Source organism: Micropterus salmoides, unplaced genomic scaffold, assembly GCF_014851395.1.
Source record: "Micropterus salmoides isolate LMB-PRFRI ecotype aquatic unplaced genomic scaffold, ASM1485139v1 Ms_hic_scaffold_17, whole genome shotgun sequence".
NCBI lineage: Eukaryota > Metazoa > Chordata > Actinopteri > Centrarchiformes > Centrarchidae > Micropterus > Micropterus salmoides.
Window position 1 is genome coordinate 25,472,452 of NW_024040817.1, and position 21,689 is coordinate 25,494,140.

At 42.8% G+C, this 21,689-nt stretch overlaps 1 protein-coding gene across 3 annotated transcripts in view; it reads left to right on the forward strand.

Annotated features, from left to right (window-relative positions):
* Positions 1 to 21,689, forward strand: part of LOC119906981 (growth factor receptor-bound protein 10-like) — a 48,465-nt gene that overhangs the window by 11,417 nt on the left and 15,359 nt on the right. The window contains exons 3-7 of one of the 3 annotated variants that reach the window (XM_038724485.1): positions 103 to 196; positions 6,705 to 6,954; positions 7,649 to 7,772; positions 17,340 to 17,496; positions 20,615 to 20,730. In XM_038724485.1, the coding sequence (XP_038580413.1) occupies positions 103 to 196; positions 6,705 to 6,954; positions 7,649 to 7,772; positions 17,340 to 17,496; positions 20,615 to 20,730 (741 nt within the window). Of the gene's footprint in view, positions 1 to 102; positions 197 to 6,704; positions 6,955 to 7,648; positions 7,773 to 15,467; positions 15,888 to 17,088; positions 17,168 to 17,339; positions 17,497 to 20,614; positions 20,731 to 21,689 lie in introns of those variants that run through there. The other 2 variants (XM_038724488.1, XM_038724487.1) reach the window with 2 other exon arrangements.

Consider the following 21,689-nt stretch of genomic DNA (forward strand, 5'->3'; position numbering starts at 1 on the left):
TCTGAACACTGACATATCTGAAATCTTAAACCCACTGCATGGTTTGCGCTGCATGGTCTTCACCTTTTTAAAAGAAATCTTTCTCTTTTCTTTTTTTGACAGGAAAACATGGACCACACGTCCTCTCGCAGGCCTGAGGAGCTGATTGTTCCAGGCTTTCAGCGCTCTGCCACTCAAAATTTGCCACATCACCATGGTAACTCTCCTCTCCTCATGTCAGATATATTCACAAAAATTACCATCGTTATTCACCAATCTCTTAATCTAATCTTTATGTTGTTGTGTTTAAGATTGTTGACACAGTTCTCTCCATATTTCACACAATTCCTTCTTTCAGAGGTTTCCTTATGTGATCTGTCCACAGCCAAAACGTGTTCACTTCCTGTCTTCCTAGAACACCCCCCCACCACCACCACAACCACCACACCCTTTCCTTCTTTATCTTCTGCTCTCCAGATGGAGGTTAAAGAAGTGTTAAAGTGTCCCCCTTCATTGTCTTTTAGTACTGCTCAGCACTTTTCTGCACGCGCACGCACACACACACACACACACACACACACACACACACACACACACACACACACCTAATAAATTCCCAGAAATCTCTTCAGCCATCGTGGAAAATCTTGGGAATCCTTTTGGAAAGCGACCAACTTGAGGAGAGGCTGTAAATCCTCCCTCCCGTACCTCTTTTTTTCTCCCTTGGGTTGTTGGTTTAGTGGATTGTCTGCTCTGCTGATCTGTGGTGGTCATGCTCGTGTGAGGGTAGTAAATATGGCTTCACATGAATAGGGTGAGTGGATGCGGTGTTTATATAGGCTTGTAGGTCAGTTTATAGAGGGGAGTTTGTAGTAAGTAGGCCATAGGTCTGTGGGACAGGGAGTAGAGACAGTAGAAGGTATGCATGTTCACGGTTCATACTCAAATACAGGCTGTGATACGATGGACAATCTTAGAGTGATTAGAGGATTTTCTGAAGTCGCATTTAGACGTCATAAAATGTCTGTTCATTTCAGTTCCACTTTGTAGTAATTCTTTATGATGAGTCAGGTTCAGGCAAATAAAGTAAAGGAAATTACAAGCTTTTATCATAAATAACTCCTCCTTTCGAATCATCGAATCTTCGACTATTCAGGGTACCCCCTACTAACAGCATAGGAATAGCTCAGGCAGTGTTGCCAACTTAGTGACTTTGTCGCTATATTTAGCGAGTTTTCAGACCCCTCTCTTTTCAAAAAGCAACCAGTGACAAGTCTAGAAACTTTTTCTTGTGTTTTTGGAAACTTTTGGAAACTATGACATGAAAGCACATATTGTACTGATACTCTTCTCAACTAGCAATGGATGCTACTATGGGCCCCTCACCCGTCCTGTAGCACTCACTGGTGGTCCAGTCCTCACGCAGAGTAGGAGATGTTCACCCCTCCATGTCCAGAGACTGCAAATGATTCGTGCATGCGCAAATATGTTTGGAAGTACATTGTTCTGGTGTTTTTTGCTCACCTTTTGTCTCTCCCACAACGTTATTCCTCTCTCCTACAGCGTCCATCACAATTACATGCATATGGTAAATTATGCAAATTAGGTCATGATGTTAGTTAGAGACTTCTAGTGACTTTTAGGACAGCCAATAGCTACTTTCCTTACTGATGAGTTGGCAACACTGAGCTCTGGTTATTACTTTAAAGTGATCAATAAACAGCAGACACCCGTTATAGAAAATAAGAAGTAGACTATATGTGAATAAATAAATGAATGATATGACTTCAGAGAAACCGCAAGAGTCCAAGGAAGGTTAAATTTAAGTCCAGTTGCTCTTGATTTTAACCTTCTTTGGATAACTATGACCTGGATGACTGAGAACCTTCACAGACATCAACAGTCAAATACACACCGCCAGTGTTGCACTACGGACAAACATCACATTCATGCTGTATATCTAGATCATGCCTGGCTCAGGTTACATGCCCTTCATTTCTGCTAGGCCTGTGTTTTTGATGATCTGATGATGCACGTACCAATACACACCACAGTGTTGACTGCAAAGGTCAGCCAATAATCTGTACCTGATTTAATGATTATTATGAAGCCTCTTATTTGTTTTGTGTGCTCTCAAGAGTTTTCCTGCATCACTACTGCAGCACTACTCATTGACTTTACCATCCCACATTTACATGTCATGTGTGGTGATTAAAATCTGAGACTTTGCTAGTTTCACTTTCACTTTATTAGGAAAATGAGCGCTTACTACACTGCACAATGTGAATACACTGACAACAAAAATCATGCCATATCATGGCAGTACAGTATGAAAGGATTTGTTGCGGCTGATACACTGGATGCATTAAAGGTCCAGTGTGTAATATTAGAGGATTTATTGACTGTAATGCAATATAATATCCATAACTATATTTTCTGTCAGGTATAAAGACCTTGCAGAATGAACCGTTTATGGTTTTATTAGAATGAGCCATTTCCATCCGTACTGCCTGCTGGATCCCTATCTGCTCATGCGTAGAAGTTGTCAAAGAAAGTTTCCACAAATGTGCCTGTTCATAATTACTAGTTGGTTGTTGTCTGTTCTCATCTCAGGACGTCAAATACAGACGCTTTCAGAAAGGCTGACAAAGTGTTATTTGATGCAAAAGGTACGCTTCAGTGTCTGTATGAGACGCCCCTGGGCGCATCAGTATGAGGCGTCCAGTCTAGACCGGAAGCGAGAGTATTAGCAAGCTTGTACTAGCTCATACTCATAGCTCAGTTTTTGAGATGTTTTTTGCTTCGGTATGTTAGTCCAGATGAGCCAACCCTCCTAAGATGTAACAAAATTTATAACAGTACAGTAAAATAATGTATTACCATAGACTGTATTATGTGTATTACAGGAGTAGGCCAAATAATCTAGCACTTCATTTATTGATGTTGCTGTTGTTTGATGAACAGTTAACAATAATATTCACATTACCGTTTGTTTTTACTGAATAATTCAGTAAAATACAATGTTTTAATATATCTGTCTAAGAAACTCCATTTCTTGACTGGCTACTCTCTTTTGTCCTGTTTGTCACTGTAGCTATCTTACGCGCTTGGATAGGGGAGTGGGGGTCATTGAGTGAGGATTTTTTTTGCAATTCATTCCAATTCGCAACCCTCACCACTAGATGTCACTGAAACTTACCCACTTAACCTTTAAACTAACTTTACTTTGCGCTAAATGGTACTTTGCGCTAAATGCTAACTTGCTAGCATGCTCACAACGACCGTGTTAAAGCTGGGAACGGTGACATTGGAGAAACTAGCTGCTAAATTGAACTGGGACCCCACCGGCCTTTAGGCATCCCTCCAAAGCCACTTCCCCAAAACACATTTTCATGAGTCTACAAATAGAGTGCCCGCAGGTGAACATGCTGTGCTTATTACAGTCCTGCCACAGCCACAAATACTGATTGCAGAGATTGATTGCTGTCGAGATGTAAAGGAAACAAATGACAAATAAAACAAAAATGCTTCTTAAATAAACTGCCTTCACCAGATTTAACAAGCTAATGTTGAGCAGGTATAATGTACACCAAGTTCACAATCTTAGTTTAACATGTTAGCAAGCTAACATTTGGTAATTAGCTCTAAACCATAGACTGTATATAAAAAATGGACATGTGATCATGACGTCACCATGTAGATATTTTGCAACCAGCGGCACCGGACGACGTGACCATATTTGGACGAGACGATGAAGCTAATGGCCGTGTGTGGAGCTAGCTAGCTTGCTTAGCTAGGTGCATCTGTAATTCACATTAACTGTCATTTTAACCAGGATGATAATATTGTCTAGCGAGCAACAGTCTTAAAATGTACTCACCAGGGAACAGCCAACTCCTACTAAGCTTTTTCAATGGCACTGGTTAAATTTACACAGTGCCGTGGGTACAAGTCACTCTAACCTGATTTACAGGTAGCCATTGTAACGACTTGTCAATCATAGATAATCCCACCCTGAAGCATACTGTGCTTTATGGTCTATTTTCCTCTAAATGGGAACATAATTTACTAAATGAACATCATGTTGTATTAAAGAAGACCTGAAACTAGCAAGTGAGACCATAAACACATTAGGAAAGTGTTTACTGAGGTAATAAATGCGGTGAGAAGTAGGGTAATTTTACCATTATTTCTGATGGAACCGGATTTCTTTTTGCAACCAGAAGAGTCACCCCCTGCTGGCCATTCGATAGAATGCAGGTTTAAGGGACTTCCGCATTCTCCTCAGCAGTCGATATTGACTACCACCTCTATACAGCATGCTAGCCTCGAAAACCCAGGTATTTTCTAACATTAACTTAGCTCTCCTTATTAGCATGAGGGAGAGAGAAAGAGAGGAACGGGTGAGTGACAGAGAGAGAGGGACGAGCAAGAGAATGTGCTGCGCGAATGCGCTACGGTGCTCTGCAATCAAACACGATTTTAAATAGGCCTAGTAAAAGAAATCGAAAATCAATATGTGGCGGTCAGCGTTAATATTGTGGTGGATCTGAAAAGTGAAACTTATTGCTCCCATGGCAGTCACCAATGTGTAATAAGCATTTTTCCACAGAAGACATTTTGACATGAAGAAAAGCACATGTTAATACCACAACACTGATGGATGGATTTAATTTATCTGTCTCTGTTCATTTGGCTCTCCGAGCCGTTACTGTTGTCACTAACACCTGTGCTTTTGCTACTATGACAAGTCAAAATGTCAGATGTGAAAAAAGGCCTACGTATATTGCAGCTTTACATAATAACCCTCTCTGACTGGCCTCATGTGTTCTCTCGTGTGTTTTTTTCCAACTGTGTGTGTGTGTCCCCTCTTTGTCCCCACCAACCCATGTCCCACTCATAAACCATGACATCACATGACTTTATCCCAGACTTTCCTTTTTGTATGCAAATATGTCTGTATGTGTGTCATGCATAACTCTTTGTGATCTGCTGTTTTTGGTACAGCGGCTTCTTTTCTGCTTGGTAGGCCCAGTGTGCGTGTTTTCCTGTGTGTGTCTGCGTGCAGTACAGTGTGCTTTTTCTTTTAATTCTCCTGTGTAATTACATACACATGCTCATCAGCACTGCATAGCGTACATGGTGTCCTAGGTTCTTCTTTGTGTGTGTCTGTGTGTGCGTTTTGGTGCATGCTCTGTCCTGATCATTTGGCCACCATATGCCATGAACAGGCTGGTGAACCTTCCCAGAGTGCTGTAATTTCTTCTTACAGGAATGTCAGGAATTCTGTGTGGTGTTGGGGCGGGACGCACATAGGACCAAAGGGCTTCGGAGACATATGTATACACACACACACACACACACACACACACACACACACACACACACACACACACACACGCGTACTAGAGACATACCGCACTTGTGAGGACATTTAGCGGACCTACTAAGTCTTGCGCTTATTCTGCTGTTTACCTAAAACTGGCTTCATTAGAGATTTTTGTCCCACTAGTACACTTTTCCTCCACTAGCCAACAGTGCACATTAGCTTGGAAGACACATTTCTGTTCACCTGGAACAATTAAATAATGAATGAAGTTCAACTCCATTTATGTCTGAAGAACAATTGATTTTGCAGTATTAAGTACTGTAAAAAATCTATGAAGTCTGGTCCAACAAAACAGGAGTGAATGAACAGCAAGTCAGTAAAGCACTTAAGTTAACTCACACTAGGCCTTCCAAATCCTGGACTGACTTCAGTTAATAAATAACAGATCAGTTTAAAAGACACTGACTGGCAACTGCTGTATTGACTGCCCAGCAAGAGCAGCTCTAGAGACTTTGGTTTGCTTGGTTGTTCAGCCTGTGGGTGACTTGTTCGTTCCAACTTCCAGTGCTTGATGGACATCTCAGCCCCTTGAATGACAGGTTTCACATAATCTGACCAATGGCAAGCTAGTGAGTGTACTACACAGCCATTGGAAGAAATCCAACCCAAAGTGAAATCCAACATGAGGAGGAGAGAAACTTCAAAACAAGGCTGTGCTCTCTTTCGCTCTCTTTCTTTGCATTCATGTTCGATAGTTCAGGACCACGATGTGCTTCTGGCAATATTTTCACTGTTAACTGTAAAATTACAACTCATTAAAGGTGATAATCAGGATGTTGTGGCTTTGTCTCAGTATATACAATAGGAATGGGACAAAAGGTCAAAATGCTGAGCTCTGGTTTTAAAGTATTGCGAGGTCAAGCAAGATGTCTGATCATCCTTAATGTGTTCCTTTAACAATCAAATGTGTCTAATCGGCTTTATTTACTCCGTCTGTCTTAAATTGCAGAAATACAAATGCAAGACAAGACACATCACTAGGAATGTAGACATTTCCATCATAGTTTGTGTCTTGTTTTACTTTTAGTAAGCCTTTAATATCCGCTGTGAAGAGAAAACATGAATAGCTTTTATAGTTCTATTCATCACTAATCTTGGCTGCTACAGTTAAACTAGACTGATACATGTTTAATCTCATTTGCAGAGAGAGTGTTACAACTAGTGTCTGTGAAGAATGATTTTTAATGACTATCAGCTGATTGTAGATGGTTTTAAAATGATCTCTTAAACACTGATACCCACTGAGGCAACACCTAGTGGATGATTGCTATCCTTTCACTGTCACTGTCATTCACTTCTCCCTCTCTCCCATCCCACCGTCCACGTGCTTCCACAGATGATGATGTGGACCTGGAGCAGCTGGTGAATGACATGAACTCCTCCATGGAGAGTGTTTACTCTACGCAGACAGACACGGCGCTCCTCCTGAACAATGGCCACGTGCACGCTCCACACCACCACCACATGCACCCTGCCTACCCGGGACACGGTCAGGCCCACCGTCGTCACACCCCGCCCCTGCACCCTTCCTCCCCATCCAGGGAGAGGCTGCGGCACTCTCAGCCCATGCACATCCAGACTGTCAGGTAGTCACACATAACATGCCCCCTGCATTGATTTCACTGTTTTATATTCAGATAAAGACAGCTAGAATCAGGGTTCCTGCAAAAATTAAAATATGTATATTGCCTGAGGAAGAACACCTCTGTTTGTCTTTTGCTCCGTGTGTTTTTGTTGGTTTGCTTGCATTAGCACGCAAAATATAATTATGTTAGTAACTCATAATTTCAGCAATGGGCTGTGGTGCAGTGGTTAGCACTCAGCAAGTTCAAACCCCGGTTGCCCCGGCCTTGGCATGTTCTCCCCATGTCCACGTGGGTTCTCTCCAGGTGCTCCGGCTTCCTCCCACCATCCAAAGACATGCAGGCTAGGTTAATTGGTGTCTCCGAAATTGTCCTTAGACCGGAGTGTGAGTGGTTGACTGTCTATGTGTGGCCCTGCGATGGACTGGCGACCTGTCCAGGGTGTACCCCGCGTTTCGCCCAATGTAAGCTGGGATTGGCTCCAGCCCCCCGAGACCCTGCAGGATAAGCGGTTGACGATGGATGGATAATTTCAACAATGTTAGAATGCACTGTTGGCTTTAAGTCATTACTTAAAAGAAATATTTGCTTGATCAAAGATAAAATGAACTTCTATACTTAAATAATGCTCACCATCATTCATATACAGTGTGGCCAGTTTTTCAGGACACAATTGTGTGTGTGTCTCCCTCTGCAGGTGCCTGCAGGAAGCTCAGCAGTTGCGCCCAGCCTCCATGCCGGCCATCCCCAACCCTTTCCCTGAGCTCTGCAGCCCAGCAGGCTCCCCGGTTCTCAGCCCCATACAGACCTCCGACAACCACGTGAGTACACCTATACCACCTCACCTGCGCTCATACACACTCACTGCATTGATACAAATGACCGGAGGAGGCAGGTATGCTCAAGTGTTGGAAGGTTTCTTACTGAGTGGCTACCTTTCGGTGCTGGTGGGAAAAACAAATGTAAACAACTTTCTAGCCAATTCTAACTGTTAATTAAGTTAAATAATTACATGGACATGACATCACAGGTTGCAGCATTCTGTGTGAAAATAAATGCAAAGGGGTTGTTGTGGTATTATTAAAAAATGTTGTTAAATTTTGAAGTTGCTACTGGTCAAAACCAATATGGTTGGACTCCTTGTTGTATTTATTGTCCTTTACTTGACCAGTATCACAAGAGATGCAGAGTGTGTGCGTGTGCGTGTGTGTGTGTGTGTGTGTTTTGAAACCAGCTGACTGGTCTGTTATGTTCAGGTCAGAGCAGCATGTGTTGAATTTGGCTGCGGACAGCCTTTCCTTCCATTACACAAAAGCTCACCCTGGGTTATGTGACTGCGTGCATGCATGCGTGCATGCGTGTGTGTGTGTGTGTGTGTGTGTGTGTGTGTGTGTTGTGGAAGCATGATTATCAATCTCCTGTACACATGCAGAGTGACAGACATGTTTTGCCGTGGAAGGAGGTGAACCATGTCTCCAGGATGCTGCAGACAGAGTGCAGACTTCCGTAGCAGGGCTGGGAACGTCTGTAGTTCTCTCTGAACCTTCTGAATCCGTCTGCTGGCTATGGCAAGACAGGCGCCCATTTCCGGTTCACACGCTTCAACACTGGCTCTCAGCGTCACTGTGTGTGTGTGTGTGTGTGTGTGTGTGTGTGTGAGTGAGTATGTGTCACAGCCTTGGCCTTCCTTCCCCCGGTAGAGCCTCCTCTCCCAGGAATGTTCCATCCCTCTCAAAGATGGTTTCAGGATGCCCACCCTGAACATTAAAAGTTATTTTAAATGCTCACTATTTCTTGCACTCTTATCCATACACACTCACACACACACGCACATGTAGCATTATTCAGTTCACACGCATACATACATGTGATAAGGCAAAGCATTAGTTTTGCATTTTGTTGACATCATCTCACAAGGTCTGGAATCAGAGCAAGTTTGCAGTTTGTACAAAGGATCTTTTGTGTGTGTGCTGACTAGTGCATCATGTGTCTTTGCCAGAATATTTAGTCCAGTTGAGTTAATTTAACTATTGTCTTGTGCATCTAAAGAGACAAATAATAACTCAATACTTGTTATAGAGAGGAAATACATTTACATGTATGATGATGGTAACTAAATACATCTAAGTACATCTAGACAGTTAAATGCGTTTCTGAGTGGGATTTTCATAAAGCTGTTTTGCATATGCTTTCACGGACTCATTCCTGCTTTAATTTTAATACAGATTATAGGTGAGAGGTGTGGCAACAGTTTGCTTCTTCTTTACTGCTATTTTTTTTTTCATGGCATGTCACCAGGTTGGAGTTGGCAGGAAATTGTTCAAGACTGCTCAATGGCACAAAAACAGGAAGATGTTAGTATTATTCCAGCTCGAACAGCGATAAAGCTCGAGCTGGAAGGCGTAAAAGGCACATGGAAAAATCGCTGCCAACATTCTATCATGTTTATCATCGTCAGCAAAAGAGAAAAACCTCTTGGCTGAAGAAGCCGAGGAGGTGGCTGGGAGACTGATAAATGTGTGACTGGAGGTGATGGGGATCATGGGAAATGAAAACCACCAGTTTGGAGACGCATCTCCACTGTAATTTGATTAGATCACAATCATTTATTAACATCACTGTGATACATTCATGCCTAAAAATGCTACATGGGGTAACTTTAGATGCATGGTTCGAAGGACGGACTGAAATGTCAACAACTATTGGATGGACTGCCTTCAAAGTTTGTAAACACATTCATTGTTCCCAGATGATGTTTTTAATGACTTAGGTCATCGCCCGACTTTTCTTTTGAGTAAAATGTCTCAACTACTTGATTGATTTTGTATTAGAGACATTTTTCCCCTTCTAAAATTAAATTCTTATAATGTTATTGATCTCCTCATTCCACTCATCTATCTCATCTTTTATTTATGATCCGATACCTGCAAAACAAATGATATTCCCATCAGACTCCTCTGTTCCTCGTGTTTAGAGCTAATTAGTGTAGTGCGTGCAAATTAGCATGACAGTGCATTAAATTAAGGTGGTGAAAATGGCAAACATACCTGCTCAGCATCAGCATTATAGCATTGCTATATCTGAGCATATTCGCATGGGTATGTTAGCATTTATCTCAAAGCACCATGCCTAACTCTCACTTTTTAAACAATGCTATGTTATGTTATGCTTGTTTAAAACGAGCAATGCCTAGTCTTCGGCTGACTGAATGAAACCTTCACTGATCATACATCTAAAGTTCAGCAAGACCAGTGGCAGACTGGCCAAGACGTGGCCTTTAACACCAGATGTTGGTGCGTCTGTCTGCATGCCATGTTGTGTAATGTCCTATTTAAGAGCAAATAGAAGAGCTAGTGAAGGTTGGGAAGTTTTTGGAGTACCTGTATGCAGGTCCCTTTAGTTATGTCTGCAGTGCATGGAGGATGGCTTACACAACAATGCAGACGAGAATTTCAGACGTGCCGTGCGTTGGTCTACAGACATAGTTGCATTGTATTTGCATTGGCATGGTTTTATCATAGGATCTCTCTCCCTCCAGCTGTAGAGTTGGAATCTGAACATTCTTCACTAAGCTTCAGTCTTTCTCAAAGGGATACAAAGCTTATATTATGAGCCAGTAAAACTGTGGATATGCGTGACATGACAGGTTTATGGCCTGCATTGCCTTTGATAACATGAACAGGCTACCATGAACAGATAACATGATGCTGCCTCTCCATCAGATTTAAGAAACACGTTTGGGAGAATGCCAATCTCATGGTAAATCCTATTTAACTCTTTACACTGGGTCTAGTAGCTGCTAATGCCAAAGCTAATTCTGTAGACTGACTGTTGTTAAGGCTGAACTCTCATAATAGCCTTTTCCCACGCTAGTTGTGGCAGTCTTGCACAATACAATTCAGCAATATTACCCCGGCTTTCACAAGGATTTGGCAGGTCCTGTCTGTCATCATTGGGCGAATGGGTTTACTTTGGCATCATGACTGCGGCTGTAACGCAACTCCTGCTTTTATTTGGGGCCAGAGACGCGGCATTACTAACATCAGTGATGGCGGGGGGCCCCAGTGGGTAAAGAGACCATCTCTCAAGCAAAGATCTCGGGTTCAAGCCCTTGTGTTGGCATGCATCCATCCACCCTGCTGAAGTAGCTTTGAGCAATACACTGAACCCCTTCCAGTTCTGGGCTCGCTGCTCTTTAAATGACCCTGACCTCTGACCTCCCTGTGGAAAAAAGGCAAGAAAAAAAAGTTCAGTATGTCGTCTGATTACTGAAATATTTGGTGCTTGTGAAATTTTTATAAAAATGTAAACCAGATAATTGACAAAGAGGAGGCATAGTGCTGTCTACAGTCTGATCATGTGGGTGTTATAGCCATGCTACTGGCTCTAGGGATGGCATTTAGTGGTTTGAGAATGCTATACTTTACCATGTATTATGATTTTAATGGTGTCATTTATTGCTTGAAGAATATTTAAATAGCTAATCACAAATGTTGACCTATACCTAATACCTCCAAACAAATATTTAAATATTAGGTTTCTTTTTGTGATCTCTGGTTTGAGATATATATATAATCATAAAAACAAATTGAAGACTAAAGCTCTGAGTCACACACTCTCTCTGTGTAGGACTCCTACCTCCCCCTCTGTCTGTGGTCAGCTGATGTACTTTTGCACGCAATGGTCTGCTGACCCACTGGCCAGATCAGGTGCATGTAAGTGTGTGTGTGTGTGTGTGTGTGTGTGTAAACATGGCAGTGAAAGCCTGTTCAACAGAGTAAGCTTATAATGACGTGGATATATAAACTCTATTTTTAGATGGACACTAGGTCACTGTTTTTAATACAGACCAAGATGCTTTGTGTTAAATTGAATGTAAACACTTGTCTGGGTAGGTAGAAATTCAAGTCTGAGTAAATGTCTCACGTGTGTCTGTGTGTGTTATAAAGATTTACAGGACTTTTAAGTTTCTGCCAAGAAGTAAATGTTTTACATGCTGTGGCCTGTGATGATGTAACTTTGTAATTTCTCAGGGAACATGTGCTTCTATATACACACTCACTCACTCACTCACTTGAATGTGTTGTCTGAGTAGTACATGTTGACAACTTGATGCTACATTCAGTTTTCCAATAAAAACCATAAAAATGCAACCAGGTAATGATAAAAGCTGATTGTCTAAGGGATCTCAGAACTCGTTGTGAACTTTTGTTTTAGGTCATTTTCTCACAGTTTGGGAGCCAGAAATTCACATTGCCAGCGTCTGATTGCAACACTGATGAAATGATTCTCAAAATGAAGCTTAGTCAGTTTCTTGGAATTTTATCAAATCAGATCAAATGATGTATGCTGTATATTCATTTTTCTGTGGATGTGACGGAGAGATTCGTGTTTCCTCAGACAAATTGGATGAAAGATGATGGGATGGATGTGGATGGGATCTTTGCATGAAAAAATAAATCACCATGTAAACATTTCAGACAAAATTTATTTGAAATTGTGCCAGGTCAAAATTTCTAGAACTGGTAGACATATGTCAGTCAATCAGAAGCGTGTGTGTGTGTGTGTGTGTGTGTGTGTGTGTGGTCAGTGTTAGATTGTGGGGAGGTGAGCCACTCTGTGAAGCTTTGTGGTGGCGCTCCACTGAGGTGAAATTGAGTTTGGCCTGTCTGCAGACCTAATCAACTCTGTCTGGCTTGAAACCCGACCACTCACAGACATGACAGACGACTGATGCTGTAGTAGAACCACCAACCAGCATTCAAATTCTGACATAGCAATGGGTATGTTTATATGGGTATGTATGTCTACAACGGAAGCCTCCACTAGACAGCCAGCTATCATTTGAAGGTGTGTAGCAGCTGGAGCTAGTAGTATAATTTCCACAATTGCAGGATAATGTAAGAATAGGCTGTGAATTTAATATCTTTAGCCATTTAAGACATTTGTTAAGAAAAAAAGGTTACACCATTTACAATAGAGGAATTGACACTAAATATTACTGACCATTTGCATTTTAACATCTTTCAAATCATTGTTTTGGTTTTATGGCCTGCAACTTTTCTGTTTCAGCCTAATATCCAGCTGCAGCAGGCAGCTGTTTTCAACAAAGCTCTGATAAAGTTCTGATAAATCAGCTGTGCACTACCTGCCAGGCACCAACCAGGAGACGGACACAGTTAGCAATGAGCTGATGAACATAGTGGAACATCAAGCACCTAAATAGCCAGATTTACTGTATTTCTCAAAAGTTGATTGAAAGCATAACAGAACTAAAGAGGGAATGAATATTGGAGTTATATTCATCAGGTGGTCCAGGAACATGACACATTATAAGCAGGAGCAACATTAGGAATCTAATATGTGACCATATTTCGAGTCCCGGCCTAGTCACTGTGATTTTGAATGCTGGAATGTCGCAGTAAGATGTATCACTTCCTGTAGTTCAGGGACGTCTGTCTGTCTGTCTTTCTGTCCGTCATTTCATCACACACAATACTTCAGACAGCGACTTGGCTGTTTTTATCCTGGGGACAAATACTTGGCCCCTTATTATGATCACTGAAAATAAATGCTACTTACTTGACATCCTAAGATTTTTTTGATGCCTTATTATACTAGGAAGCTTCAACATCTTTCTTGTGAAGTAGCCAGTAGAACATAGTAGCACATCGCCTCTAAAGAACAGAACGGTAAGATCCAGAATATCCTTTTCTTTACATCCATGTTTGATTTTCTGCTGTAACTGCAGTCAAACAGTCATCTTGTGAGTTACATTACCGTCTGCCAGTGCCACAGTGGTCCATAAATAATAAAACATCCAAGAATGTAACAGCTGTACTGATGATACAAGACAGTGGTCATCACTACCCCTGCCCCCTCCACTCTAAATGAATCAAGATTGCTTTTACAACCAGTGGGTCGTGTTACTGTGGAATAGATCTGCTCTGGCTTAAAACAACCAGATTGTGTGTGTGTGTGTGTGTGTGTACACAGCATGATAGGTTTAGGGGCCCATAAACTTCTTGGTCAAGTGGGCCTGACCCTTGCGCAGATTATTGTGTTTGACATCTGGCCCCTGCACATACTGTGTGTGTGTGTGTGTTTATATGCATGCAGGTGTCTGTCCATGACCCTTCAATCCAATATGCTGCGGCACCAAGCCCTCTTTACGTGTGTGTGTGTGTGTGTTGCACCATAGGAGACCAATAAACCTGTACATTTCCACCCTTCGCCCTCTTCTGGTAGAGAGAAAAAGAGGGAAGTGGGGGAGGGGAAAACCAAGGGGGGAGGAACAAGCCAAGGTGAGTTAAATTTCATCATGTAAAGATAAAACCTGGTAAAAGGAGAACATGGCTGAGGATTTTAAATATCTTGAGGGTACAAACGGTCGTTTGAATGTAAAAGAACAATTACATGACCAACTGGAAACTTAATTAGAAAGAAAGAGAAAGAAAGAATTAGAAAGAAAAAAAGGGAGATTAAACAGAAAGAAAAACAAGGACAATTTTGATGCACAAAGTGAGCTTGTTATCTCTCCCTACACCCACTCTTTTTTATCCACATGTGCTCATCACATTCATGAACATGCATTATCCTCACACACATGTACATATGCTCAGTAAGAGTGTAACAGTGTTATACTGCTCCCCAGATGGCTGCAAAAACCACTGCGTGAGACTGGAGGGAAAAAGTAAAGTAAAAAAAACTGCTGGAGCAGGTTATCATAGTTTACATTTTGTCTTCCTCTCTTGAGAGAGAGTGTGTACAGCTCATAGTTCTCATGCACACTGTATTAGGGGCCAGCTGGGTTGGCCTGCGCACTACACATGAGCCTGATTATGACTCAGTATTGCATTACTGACATTCCTCCATAGCTCTCCCTCTTTTCTCTCTCTATTCTTCTCTCTTACCCTCCCCTCTTTTTCTCTTTATCTCCCTCTCGCTCTCTGTCTACCTCTCCCGAGGCTGGGCAGATTTGCTGAGCAACCCCCCCATCACCCCCTCCCTCCCCCTCCCTTGACCCCCGCAGCAAAGCCCAAACGCCCGACACGTGATCCACGGCTTCAGATTGAATCACCCCACGGTTTTCTCTCAACCGCCTTCTTTGCAAACCTCGAAGCCGTTACTGTGCGTTACACATGTTGCTCTGGTCCTAACACACTCGCATAGTATTTCACATACAGCTGAGGCGGAGGAAGAGGAGGAGGAGGATAAGAGGGAGGGGGTAGAAATTAAAACAGTCAGGCAGCTCAAAGAAAATGTCAGTGGATGCATAAGAATAGTGTGTGTGTGTGTGTGTGTGTGTGTGTGTGTGTGTGTGTGTGTGTTTTTAGTGATTGGCTTAGTGGTTTGAGCTTGTTTGAGCTATCCATGCGCATCTGTGTGTGTGGGGGGGGGGATTGTGGGCGTGTTTTATGGAGACTTTTGGTGCGACGCCATCAGTAAAAGAAGCTGACAGTGATCTTTTTTGGGGCGCAGGTGAGGGGATTTGAACGCAACACTGAAGATATGAGTGTAGAATACGTGACAGGTAGCAGCTCACCGTTTAAAAATCCCACACTGGGTTAATCCAGTGTGAGGAGGAGGGGGAGGAGGACGAGGGAGAGAGGAGAGGAGCGGCGGCTCATACCACTCCTCGCAGCTCAGCCTTTATGCTGCCCAGCACCAGAAGAAGGGGCAGGCTGTCTCTCTTTCGCTCTCGTCCTTCCTCTGTCACTTCCTCCCCCTCTTCCCTCTTTACCTCTCTTGCATTCTCCTTGCCAATCTGTCCCTCCCTCTCTCGCTTCCTGACATCCTTCCCTCCCTCCCCTCTCCTTCTCCTCCTCCTCCTCCTCCTACCCTCCCTCTCGCTGCCTCTCTGTGTCACTGGAGAGCGTCTCAGTGTGAAAATGCCATCCTGCTCTCCAGACTGTTGCCTCTTTCAGGCTGTGGAGGTAAGAGACTTGTATGTGTGTGTGTGTGTGTGTGTGTGTGTGTTCATTTCTTTCCTGGATGTCCGTCGTGAGCTGTCTGTGTGCGCGTAGATTTGTGCTTGTGTGGCGATTAGTTTGCAGCAATGAGGACCTTTTGCATTTTTCCCCCCTTGATGTTTCTAAAACTTTTCTCAAACAAAACTCATGCGTCATGAAATTACTTCTTTTTTTTTTTTACGGGGGCGTGTGGAAGGAGAGGAGGGAGTCTTCTGGCTTTGCAGGGGCAGAGAGCGCTGTGACGTTGTTTCTGGTTGCATTCGGAGTCTCTCTTTGCGTCGCTGTGCTGGTGCTTCTGGTGTTTTTGTGTCATTTCTAGGCCACCTTTGTTGCCTTTTTTTGGTGGGGCGTTTTGTGTGTTGCCACTTCGCTGTGCCATTGTTCGACTTAATTTTCCTTAACCCACCCCTCCGGCCCTCGCCCATCACCAGCTTTGTGTCTTGTTTCATGTAATTCTAAACAGTTGTTCCCCGGTGATTTTATGCAGGGCAGCAGAATCCCTAACGGGGACAGAAGATGTTAAGTATGTGGGTGTGTGAGGATACACACGCACACACACATGCACGATTCGTCTCTGATATATGCAAGATAATTTGAGTCGTCTTTGTGGTTTGCTGGCACTTTTCGATGTTCATTTGCTCATGTTTATGTGTGTATTTGTGTGTTATGCTGCATTTCAGAGCCAGCTCTCTGTGGTGTGTGTGTGTGTGTGTGTGAGAATCTGCTCATACAGTGGTGTAAAGCAGCTGGTCTGTGGTTATCTGTGCAGCAACACACTCAAAGGAGAATTATACCCTGTTTAAATGTCTCTTTGGGCACTTGGCTGAAATGGTTCAAAATGGCGAAACAATGGGAGGTACTCCGGCTTTGAACTGTACCCACTCGCTGCTCCAAGCAGGGCCATTTTTAAGGACAAAATGCAACATGTGTAAATGCACCGTGTTATTTCACTGTCCAAGTGTAAATATGTGGTACATTTCCGACTGGATGTTCTTGCATGTGATAGAAAACATGTCAAAGTGGTTTGTGCGCAAGCAGGTTTACGTGCGTATTAGTGGATGTGCGTGTTAGTAAGTTTGGTTGAGCTGTGGACAAAAGGGTTGAACTGAGAGCACAGGGGCCGGCCGACCTTCCCTGGACGTCATCTTTCTTTTTTTTTTTTAAGGGGTTGTCATGTTGGCGTGATAGAACAATGTGAACGGGACTTTTTAAGAGTGGACTTGCCAAAGCACCGGGTTATGGAGGTAAATGTAGCCTCTGATCAGTTACATTCTCCCTTTTCTCTGCAGATTCAAATTCCTGAAAGTGGTTGAGACGGCGTCACGCCTTTAAACTGTTCTTTCTCTTGTATAGGAAAACATGACCTTTACTGCTGTTAATGAACATATTCTCATGATTATCCCGGTGTGTTTTTAGATAGTGAAGGTGTGGAGCGAGGATGGGGCCGGTAAAGTGGTGGAGATCCCTGCAGACATGACGGCCAGAGACGTTTGCCAGCTCCTGGTCTACAAGAGCCACTGTCTGGATGACAACACCTGGACACTGGTGGAGCACCATCCCATCCTTGGCCTTGGTAAGAGTACGTGTGTGTGTGTGTGTCTGTCTGTGTGTGTGTGTATGTACAGACCGAGACATGGATTTGGGACACTTTTGTGTCTATATTCAACCCCCCCCCCCCATTTTTTTTTTTTTGCAGTAATGGACATTCTACCTTTGTGCATCTGTATGTGTGCATGGGTGATATGCAATGATGCAGCAGTTTATGAGAAGTTGGTTAAACAGCAGCATGATTTTCAGTCTTCCAATCACTAACATGAACAACAATCTGTTACATTATCAGTTATATTTTACAAAAAGTTTTTTTCTGTAAAAGGCCATGTCTTTTACACCACAAACTCTGATACATACCAGGAAATGTGTCATGAAGATTTATATCAGCTTTGAGAAAGTGTATAAAAGCCATTCTGAGTGTAAAAAAGAAGGATAACATGAGTTATGGAGGGTTTACCTTCCACTACATCCCTGTATTATTGTCTGTAGTGGGTCTTTAGGAACATGTCTTTTCTGCAGTTGTGTTAAAGTCTTGTATATGTGTGTCTGTGTCTGTACTCCTTTTGTGTGTGTCTGCATGGGTCATACTCCTTTGTGTGTACCCTCAGTGTGTATGTTCACTTGGGCATGGCACGAGTGCTTATATGTCTTCTATACTGCTCAGGGAGGGAGGTGTGTTGGTCGTAGGATTAAGTATTTTCCATGTTTTGCTCGCATGCCTGTTCCCTCCCAGTAATTCGCTCAGGGGGGAAAAAAACTACAAGAAAAAAAGAACACAAGACTCCTTCTTCACTTTTGCCTTGTCTCCCCTTGAAGCTTTATTTATTTCTTTACTGTCTTTGTCCTTGGTGAGGCATCCCTACTCCCGAATTGTATTTTTAGAGTCAAAGGGTCGCTTTGTGCTTTGCTGCTTTGCTGCTTGATCTGTGTTTCTGGAAAAAAGTGCACTGTAGAGATGGAATGTGAGGTGAGGAGAAGGAGGGAGGGAAAAAGAGAGAGAGAAAGAGAGACAGAGAAGGAGAGATATTGAGGGGGGGTGAGGGCAAGAGAGGCCTGGACTAAAGCGTCATACCAGAGCTGCAAGGAACCAATCGCGGTTCTCCATCGGACGAGCCCCTAGCCTTCGTAGCCAATCAGTCTTTTCTTAACCCTCAACAGGATATTCCCCTGCTTGCAGCCAGCGCACCCGCACACACACAAACACATACACACACACACTCAAATAGAACTGAGACATTTCCAGCCCTTTACAGCAACCAGAATACTTTTTTTAGCAAGAAAAGGGACCGTTTCACCGAAATGTCTGTATGAGTGTGTGTGTGTGTGTTGTCTTAATAAAACAAGACTTTGTGAGTTAATCTGGAACACAGAATCAGTGCTAAATCCTGGTTGCTATCATTTTGTGTGTGTGTGTGTGTGTGTGTGTGTGTGTGTATGTGTCCATGCAGAACTGGAACATCCTGTCATTATCAATGTCTTATCAGCCTCACTCTGAGATCATGTGCCCTCAAGTAAAGAAGGAGAACACACACACACACACAGACACACACACAGAAAGTAATTGGGCCTCTGTGGTGCACATCTAGCAGGTTAGGCATGTGTGAGCTCTCACCGTGTGGTTGTGTGTTTGCCTGTTGCTTGTACTTTGCTTATGGCTTCGCTGCTTTCAACAGTCAGCCTAAATACATGACATCATCTTCCTGCAATGCCCCCCCCCCCCCATCCATCTCATACCACTTCTCCTCTCCACCTTCACCTCCTCCCTCCCTGCCTCACAGTGCTTCTTCCTTTCCTCACCTCTTTCTCTCTTGCTTGTCTCTTAGTAACAAGAGATTTGTTCCTGCTGTGTCATTGTATACAATAACCGGTGATTTAGTGGTAAAGAAAAGAAGTGCTGTATATGAGGCGTGCACTGCTAACTATGACTTCTACTATTTACTCACATCATGGAGATTTATGAGACTTAGAAAAGATGGTAAACTCTATTTTTCTAGGTGATTAATTCTTTCCAATTTGTACCAATTTCAGCTACAAAATAACCAGATTTAAAAAATATATATAAAAATACTAGACAGCGTTAAACTGATTTTTAATTGGATTTTATGTTCAGGCACATCAACAAGTTGTTGAGTTTCCTGCTGCTAGAGGACACTGTTTAAAACAGTTTACAATAAACACGGTCCTCTGGTGACAAGGACATTTTAGAATATGCTTTGAATATTAAAAAGAGAAGGGGGAAAATGAGGAGCGAACGAGAGGAAATGCATGCGAAAGAGCTGCTTGTTATGAAGCTGATCAGCCATATAAAAAGAACCTGGAAACTACAGTTAGAGTAAAGTGCAATTTATACTTCTGCGTCAAATAGACGGAGTAGCCTCTGCGTAGCCCCTACCCTACGCCGTCACCTACACCATAGCCTACACCATAGCCTGACGTGCACTTCCTCAAATACAGTATGTAACTACACGTCGAGTCGACGCGGACCGTAAGCTCTGTGATTGGTCGGCTGGGTAGCCTCGCAATGCCTCCGAGCCGACAGGAAGTGCCCCATGCCTTGAAGTAACTTTTACTAGTGGTCGAAATGGCGGCTGTAACACTGTGGATCGATATATTTGATCGTCACAACCCGAGCGAAATGACTCGTTTCACTAACAGAATGAGATCCATTCGGTCAGTAACATTTGAAAAGGCTACACCAGCCGCACATTTACAATTTTACTCCCATTCACATTAGTTGAGGGCTAAACCGGAAGTTAGCCTGCTTGGCCGGCAAAAGTCAACACAGTTGATGCTGTAGCCCTACTGCCAACTGGCGTTTGGGGGTGTAATGGCAGATTGACGGACACACAGTCGCACAAATATAAAGGCATGGCTACGTGCGTAGCCTACGGCGTAGCTACGCACGAAAACCCTATGCAGGAATGCTTGGATTTGGATTGGATTTGGATTGGTTTAATGGATTTTTTTCTTCACCCAATTTCAATCAATATTCAAATCCGAAAAAACCTCAGGCTTTTAACATATGAATAAACCCTAATGCGGTGTACGCTAAAATCTGTGTTTGACTCCAAATATATCCCTGAGGACAAAACAAAGTTAACCCAGTTGAGGTGACTAACACTGTCTGTGTCCTCATACAGAGAGATGTCTGGAGGATCATGAGCTGGTGGTTCAGGTTCAAGCCTCCATGAGCAGCGACAGTAAATTCCTCTTCAGGAAGAACTATGCCAAATATGAATTCTTCAGGAACCCCCTGGTGAGTCTCTCGCATCCCTAAAAAAAGCTTCGGTTTTGGCACGCAGCCCCACACACCCACGCACACACAGCTGGGGTTCAGCCGATTTTCCAGCCTTGATATTTTTGGATTGGAGCTGCTGATTGCTAAAATTACATGCTGATACACAAAACCTTTACATTTGATTTTTGTAGCTAACAATTACAGGCTCTCAGTGGTTCCAACAGGTTATTGTTTCTAGGCAAACCATATGTCGCAGAAATATTGATTTTCCCTCAAAAAGTGTCATGCTCATGAATGAGCATGAGCTACAATATATATCGCCATCATGCTGTATTTTGTTGTAGGGACAGAAACACGACTGGACCGTGGTTTTTTGACTTTTTTTTTTAACTTTAAATTATTATCTGCTTGTAAAGCAGGGACCAGCCACTACTCTTTCATTAGCAGACTACTTGATCTTTTCAAAGCCACAATCTTAATGCTTTAAAAATCTTTAAAAATCTTGTTAATTGCAAGGTACAGTATATTATGTGAAAAGAGGTTAGACAAAACCAGTCTAACAGAGAAGACCCATTGAAAGCAGAACAAAAAAAATTGTACAATGTGCGGTGTCAACACTCGCAAGCTTGTGAGAAGCTCACAATGTGTCAATTATCGACCTGCGCATATATACACACACACACACACACACACACACACACACACACACACACACACACACACACACACACACACACAGAGAGAGCATAGTGTATAAGGTTAAACTGATATGGGACAGATTTTAAAATCGCTTTTCTCGGCTCGAGGAAAGTTTAACAAATATAAAACCTTCATGGATCAAACATTCATTATAGAGATTTTCTATGGGACAAGAGTGAATTGCTTTGCGAGGCATTGTGGGATTCCCAGCAACACAGATTGACCAGCAATACGGTCCCATGTCCTTGGTCTCCAGGATTACAGATACAAACAAAAAG